The sequence below is a fragment of the Physcomitrium patens genome, chromosome 15 (assembly GCF_059467195.1).
Source record: "Physcomitrium patens ecotype Gransden chromosome 15, ASM5946719v1, whole genome shotgun sequence".
NCBI lineage: Eukaryota > Viridiplantae > Streptophyta > Bryopsida > Funariales > Funariaceae > Physcomitrium > Physcomitrium patens.
This window is the reverse complement of record NC_143424.1, coordinates 6,276,491-6,284,027: the sequence shown is the minus strand read 5'-3', so window position 1 is coordinate 6,284,027 and position 7,537 is coordinate 6,276,491. Positions and strand designations below refer to the sequence as shown.

General features: G+C 33.1%; 1 protein-coding gene across 5 annotated transcripts; it reads left to right on the top strand.

Annotated features, from left to right (window-relative positions):
- The first annotated feature begins 273 nt into the window (after positions 1–273).
- On the top strand, positions 274–6,152 carry LOC112292105 (uncharacterized). Of its 5 annotated transcripts, none has more exons than XM_073539096.1 (18): positions 274–534; positions 723–1,078; positions 1,603–1,671; positions 1,907–1,996; positions 2,092–2,136; positions 2,315–2,447; positions 2,666–2,775; positions 2,898–3,138; positions 3,272–3,379; positions 3,761–3,831; positions 3,937–3,983; positions 4,208–4,310; positions 4,509–4,583; positions 4,703–4,780; positions 4,964–5,041; positions 5,276–5,361; positions 5,469–5,568; positions 5,738–6,152. In XM_073539096.1, the coding sequence occupies exons 2-18, from the start codon at positions 923–925 to the stop codon at positions 5,804–5,806; spliced, it is 1,659 nt and encodes a 552-aa protein (XP_073395197.1). In that variant the 5' UTR covers positions 274–534; positions 723–922; the 3' UTR covers positions 5,807–6,152. The 5 variants fall into 5 exon arrangements, 3 of the variants coding, with proteins under 3 accessions (XP_073395197.1, XP_073395196.1, XP_073395195.1); XM_073539095.1 differs by having other exon boundaries at positions 274–592; XM_073539094.1 differs by having other exon boundaries at positions 274–1,078.
- Positions 6,153–7,537: the final 1,385 nt, after the last annotated feature.

Sequence of the window (7,537 nt, the reverse complement as noted above, 5' to 3'; positions counted from 1 at the left end):
ACCTATAAAAAAAACATAATGCTACAATTAACAAGCATGTATTATTAATTTAACCATATATTTTTAAAAATCATATCTACAAAAAATCCTTGCATGACTTAGATTTGTATTATATATATATACATATATACATATAAATATATATATATATATATATATATATGTTTGGATTTGAAGTGGACGAGGCCTCCACACAATGGACGTGGAAACAGACGAAGAAGCTCAACCACGGAGAGAGCTTTGAGAACCCATCGACAGCATCGGAGTGTTCCAGTCAGTGTCCCGAGCGAGCACTGACTGGAACACTCCGATGCTGCTGGATTGTGCATGATCATCGCCAAACCCGCCGTGAAATTCTGGTCTGTAATGGTGGCGGTGTCCCTGGCAATTGTCCAACGGCTGTTATTCTGCAGTCGGAGCCGCAATTGCTTTAGTTAAAACAACCTTTCGCCGCTGATGCGGTTTCTGCACATGAAAGTTACAAGAGCGATGGTAGCTGAAACCTCAGATTCGGTGACTGATACCCTGTGGCTGGTATCTCGGAGTTTCTACTATTCTACTCCGACAGTTAACTGACTGTGCATTAATGCTGGTGATTTGAGTTCATTTTATTTATCTTATTTTTATAAAAAATCCTGAAGTCGGAAGTGTCATATTGGGATTGATGACGGATTTTGTAAAATTTGGACTAGTTTTGTGTTGTTTGATATACATGAACGCAGGCACGTGAATTCCCACCACTTTGAGTCGCCACCCCTTCACGATTCATGCGTTTGGGTATTTTGGTGCTGAGATCACTCGTGCAGCATCGGGCCTGCTGCCAATCTGATACGTAGGTATCTTGAAAGGGACCGAACCTTGGAGAATGTTTTTGCTGTGACAGCCTGGTGTGTGTTGGAGAAAAATTCGGCCAGGACTCAGCATGGCGAGGATGTATCAAGGACAACCTGCGATGGAGTATTGGGAAGCCACGCAGAAGGTACTGCAGGGGGACACCGCGATTGTCCGGAGGCCGCGTCTCACGGAAGCTCTGCTGAAGAAGCCTCCCTTCCGCTTTCTCCATGACATTATCACGGAGGCAATTCCTCGATCAATTCCATCTCTTTTTCTCTATGCTCTCACTCCATAGTAATCCGCGATGAATTAGACGTGAATTTAGGCGGAACTTCTACGGATGAAGGAAAGGAAAGAATAGAAAGAAAGAAAAGATAAAAAAGAAAAAAAGAAAAAAAGAAAATCGACAGCATACAATTTCTGTGGTCAAGAACGTAACGCAGTTCAATTCTGATCATATTTGATGTCAATGCGACAAACCTCAGTTCTCACCATATTCCAGGTGCAATGGTTTCAACGTCAAAATCGGAATGATGCGTGTGAGTCGTTGAAATCTTAGAGTCTGAAGAATAATTTAATTCTTCGTCTGTGCATCTATTTCAATTTGTTGTTGTGTACGAGGAAGTTTAGGTCAAGTTTGACAGCCAGTGGAACCTCTACTCCACTCAGACAAGTAGACATCGATTATAAGTTGCTTATCACCTGGAAAATTTAAGAATGATAAACACATACATCAGTAAAATGCTGCGATAATTGATATGGATATAGGTATTTCGTCAAACTGGATTTGCTGGGGGTCTTTTCAGTCCAGAGGAACAAATCTCAACGAACATCAAGGTGTGAATATGAAGAAATTTTATAAATTGAGCTTTAGTTAATTATGATTGCTTCTTTGCAAACAATGACACATATTGAATTTTATCTCCAGAATAGCTTTGGAAGAGTGCACACTGTTGTTTATACTTACACATTGTGCATCACCACCTATCAAGACTGTTGTGATATTTGATCAAGCATCCAACAACAAATAATACTTCAAGTATTAACTGTGTGATTGTCTTTGATGTTGTAGGATAAAGAAAGCAAAGTTAACTATTTGAATAAAATTATTAACTGTGTTGGCATTACACTTAATGCTCATGTCCCTGCCCGCCCATTTAAGGTGTGTTTGTTTCTCTTGCAAGAAGATTACATACATACATACATATATGTTGAATATTTTAAGTATTCATCTATTTCAATTGTTGTGATTTTTAGATAGTTTCAGGATTGGAGCCAGAACAAACAAATACTTTCCTTCAGGTAAGCCACCAGGTTTTGCAACTTTTAAATGCTTCATTACTACTACTAATACTACTACTGGACTATATGTGTTTTTGTTTTTGTTTGTTTGTTTGTTTATTTATTTAAATAATACCATACTCTATTTATTATTCTTGAAAGAATGTGGACAATAATTTTTCAAGTCTGGTGTTTGTAGATGTTGGCAGCAGCTACTACAGTTGATAGTCCAACCAAACAAAGAGCTGTGAGCAAGGTGTTGGTTGGAGAAAAAATGCCCTCACTTGAACAAGGAACAATGGAATGGACTCACTTGTACTTTCTTATGTCAGGTCTTATCATTCACACCATATATGTTTTTTCATTAGTCTTCATGATATGCATGATTAAAGCAATTTCTACTATAGCTTATATTAGCAACATCCTACAAGTGTAATTGTAGAAGGATGATGGTAGATTTAGAACAGATTAGAAGGCTTCACTTCACTAGGGCAGGCAAATCCATAATTAACATGAGAATCTCATTTTTCCTGTATGAAGACCAAAACAGGATGTGTGCTACCTGACATGAAAGAAAGAGGAGAATCAACATATCGCAATGCAGAGGAGACTATGGCAGCTAATATTTTAGGCATTACTTCTCCAACTAACACAATCAAGGTAGTGCTTTTCAAAAAATTGTACCCACACACTTTCATTGGAATGTTGTTAGTACAATAAAATTTAAAAACTTGAATGAAAGTCATTAATTGTAGTGTTATTGAAACCATGCCACAATCCAGAATGAGGAGGAGGAGGAGATAGATAGAAACTACATTCAAAAGCTTCATCTTATTGAGGATTTGCATCCTTCTTCTTCTCAACTACCAATATTTGAAATTGGGAGAAACTCAAGAGGGGCAAAGACACCAACCAACTTGAAAAGAATGCTCAATGAAGACACAGAAAACAGAGTTTTTGAGCCATTAATTACACTGACATCAAAAGATCAAGATTGGCCACCACTTGTGCAGTCACTCCCTGGTAAGGAAATATCAGTATACTTTGACCAAATTTTGTGACAAGCAATTAATCAACAACTTAATCTCATGTTTAAAGTTTTTTTTTATAAGAATTAGACTTAACATCTTTTGACTTGCCTTCAATTGGAGTGTAGAAACAAGCATAAAAAGCTGTGACACACTTTATCCAAACATGTTGGACACACATCCTTCAACAATTCAAAATGAATCTGTGCTACCAACCAAACAACACATGACAATGGGTATTTTGTAGTTTGCCTTTTTATACTTTCTCATGCAGATGTTTTGTGCATGAATTCTTATAGTCATATTTAAATTTTACTCTGTTATTTTCTAGTCCTACTAATTATTGGAAATGGTTCTGAATCTGGTCCATCCATAGAAACCTTTTTAATGTGAATGTTATACATATAGTTAATACTATTTTGCTGACATACATTGATAAAAATAAAAATAAAAAAGACTTATTTGGCAGTAGAAATTGCCGTTGTGATCAAGGCTGATGACTATGAATTGTGTGAACACATAAATTATTGATTATAAATAATATATAAGTGCAGATCTAAGAGAGAACCTTTATCCCTGGAATTCTTTCTTTGATGAATTGGGTGGATTTTCTTCAGTTTCTGCCAGGCCTCAATCTGCTCGCAAAGGGCCACCCAAGATTCACAGTATTGTTGTGAATAATGAGAAGGTAATTGTGAAATCAATGACTTGCACAAACCAAATTCTTATCAAAATTCAAAAAATAACATAAGCACTATCACATATTACACTTTAATATTGTGTTCTATGGCAGGCTCCACCTAAGCCAATAGCAACTTCTTTAGACATGACTTCATCATTGTAAGTTATAGACAACCAGAACTTGCTTCAAGATTAGCCAAAGTTTGTTTGTTTGTTTGTTTGTTTGTGTGCTTTTTGCTAATTATATGGGTATGTTTGTTCTAAGTTTTTGTAGAAATGCATATACTTACATTACATATATATACATCTAATTCATTTATGTTGATCCAAATGTTTTTGAAGACCTCATTGACATCCTCTCTATTCTTGCATGTTAACTCAAGGATGAGTGGAGGTGAAAATGAAAAGGAAGTTTCTTGCACAAGACAACCAAGCATTTTTCTTGACCACAAAACACTAAAAGATGATGAATCTGATGCTTTGCATGTCTTTATTCATGCCCCAATCCATCATTTTTCAAAGTTACTACCATATTTCAATAATACTTTTCCAAATCCTTTCACAAGAGTTGGTCCAAAATTAAACATGAGAAAAATCTCCCACTTTGACATTTTAGGGCACCACATTTCAAATGGATACAATTTCTTTGCAACAATTTGATACCAAGTCGTTGTAGGAGTACAGGTGGTGGCTGCATCAGTTGACCATGGAAAACTTACTCAAAGCAATGCAAAATTGAGAGGAGTTTTAGAAAATATAGTAAGTCCCAAAATTCTTGCAAAATCTTGTAAAATGGTACCATTTTAACACACTTACATGTTTAAGATTGTGCATAAGGCTGTCTTTAATATTGATCCTTGGTTGATCATGTTACAAAGGTTGAAATTGAGTCACCTGAAGAACAAGACCTGATATTGGGGGCTAGTAATGAGGTTGCAGAGTTTGAGCAGGAAGAGGTATATTACTGCCATCAGAGTCTTTTTTGATGTCACATGTGCTGCAAAACCTGGAACTACATAATTTTTTCCCTTCTTTCTCAGATGTGTCTTTTCCTTTTGTTTTTTAACATATTGTAATATTTATAAATTGAGATGGTGTGTGCATGCATGGATGTGTGTGTGTGTATTTTGTCAATCTAGATTCAGAAGCTACAAAAGCTGGTTCAGGTTCTATGTCAAGCCACCAATCCACTTGGAAAAATAATGGACTACCTCCAGGTTTTTTGTTGCACATTATTGTGCCACTTTCTACTTCTCAGAGTTCTAGCTTAATATTCTCTGTGTGTAGAAGATAAAAGAACTTCATTGATATATTTTGTCCATTTTTTATATTTTACTATTATTATTTTATCAATAATAGGGAACATATGAAACATTGGTTTTTGTGTGTATACAATTTTGAATGAAAGTTCTAGTATACAATGAAGAATGGAGTGAATGACAGGTAGGCAGGAGGATGAGGAAGTCATGAACAAAGAACACCAGTTTTGGATCAAAGAGCATGACACTTACAAGTCCTGTCTAGATGAGGAAAAGAGGTACGGTCCTCAATTTGAATGGATATACTTGAGTCTGTTAATAGCATAACACCATTGAAAGAAACCCACACTAAAAGTGTTTGATGTTATTACTATTACTGCACCAGAATCACAGATGAGATGCTCCAAGTTGAGATTGGCCACATTCATGAATTGGAGGAAGAAATTATTTACAATCGTCTCATGATAATCTCTGCAAAAGCTCAGGCAAGTTTCAAGGTTGTTGTTGCCAAGTTGCTACTTTCTTTGAGGTTTTGAACAAATTAAGTTTGGCCTTCTCAATGTTTCTGATAACACCTATTGATAACATGCCTTATGGACTATTTTTAAATGTTGACATAAAGCAGTGCTTACCTTAGTTGATGTATGTCTGCAGATACAAAGGAACAATGATACAACTATGGCTTTATTGTGCATGGTAACTAGTCATCAACCAAAAGGATAGCAAATCTTGGAAGACTTGGGTTGTGAAGGCATCCCCAACAAGCTGATTTCAACAACAAATCTTGTAGGTGGATGTATTTGCACTGAAATATCCTCTTATGAGCCATGCTTCTAGTGAAGAGGGATTTCATAAATTTTAGAATCCAATGAATATTTTCTTAGGGCATGATGTATGCACATTGCCATCAAATCTGAAGATTGACGATTCCTTACTAGGCATGCTCCATAAACTTCATGTGGGTTGTTCTTGAAAATATTTTTGAGAAACAAAAAAATTTATCCTCTTCTTCAAGTATGTTACAAATCACCTATGATTTTATCAAGGAGGTTTACAAGACATTTCTTTCCTATGTTTTGTGTAATTTTCTTTATTTCATTTACATGCATACAAACACTAACATTCTAATGATCTTGAAAGTTGTAATTTAGCATGCATATACCATATCTTTTCAATCCTTTTCTGCACACCCTACAACTGGTGCCATGCTAGAATAATCTTAAACACACTGGAAATTTGATTTTGGAAGATTTGTTTAGCTTTTGATTAGAAGTATCATGTCATAAAATTCCATCATTTGATGGGATAGGAAAATAAATAAAAAAAAATATATGCATCTTTTATGTTTTTTTAAAGATTTTTAAAGAAAAAAAGATTATATTTAACCATCTAAAAACAACTTATGAAACTTTTTCTTTTTGTGGTTTGAATGTATTTTTTAAAATGGAAATCTGACCAAAGTCACTTTGTTTCATTTTTTGCAATTAAACCTGAAGTAAAATACATGTGCAATTAATATATCATTTTTCATAGAATGAAAAGTTTAAAAAGTTATGTTTATTAGTTTTATATTTTTTTATTTACTTTCATATACACATAGATAATTTTTTGAGTATATTATAATATTTTATCTATACAAATTAAGCCAAAAAATTGTAGAAATAATTACCAAGTAAGATTTTAACACATGTTTTTGAGTATTTTGTAAAAGCCTCTATTTTCATTCTTTCCTGTTAAAAAAATTAAATAAATATATATATTAAATTTGCTACACATCTGAAATTTTAGGTTCTTCAAATAGCTTACTCTTTAAACTATATATGTTTTGTGATTAGCAATTTAATAAAGATGGCACTTTTATGTATCTTCAAATATATTATTTTTTTCCACATCTTCTAATGACTTCTTTTTCAAACTAGTAGCTTGTATAGATAAAAATAAAAACATATACTATATTCAACAACTACAAAGTGTGCATGGTTAGATATGTTTACAAATTTTGAATAATTATTTTTTTTGAAATTATTTTCTCTTGATATATATATGTATATATATATATATATATATATATATATAATTTTTAAAATTTTAAGTTAATAAAAATGTTATGATTTATATCTTTAAAGTCATTGTTTTTTCTGTGCAATAATCTACACTTTATCAAAACAAATAAAAAAAGAAGATTGCTTTTCAATTAGACTCTTTTTTCTATATAATTTTTTTCTTAATATTTTTATATCTTTAATTCAAATTCACATGTATATATATATATACACACACACAATCGATTATAGTTTAAATTAATTTAATAATTTTATTGAAATTATAAAACAATATCTTTGTATACTATAATATGATTAATAATAATTTTTTTGATAAACCATATGATTTTGAAAAACAATTTACCTAATTTCAAAAACTTATAAAATGACTTATTTTTGTATTATAATTAAT

Excerpts from the sequence above, each read along its gene's own strand:
- LOC112292105 (XM_073539096.1), top strand. The coding sequence starts at position 923 with ATGGCGAGGATGTATCAAGGACAACCTGCGATGGAGTATTGGGAAGCC. Across the intron at positions 3,984-4,207 it reads TTAGACATGACTTCATCATT|GATGAGTGGAGGTGAAAATG; the intron begins GTAAGTTATAGA and ends TGTTAACTCAAG. Across the intron at positions 5,042-5,275 it reads AAATAATGGACTACCTCCAG|GAGGATGAGGAAGTCATGAA; the intron begins GTTTTTTGTTGC and ends ACAGGTAGGCAG.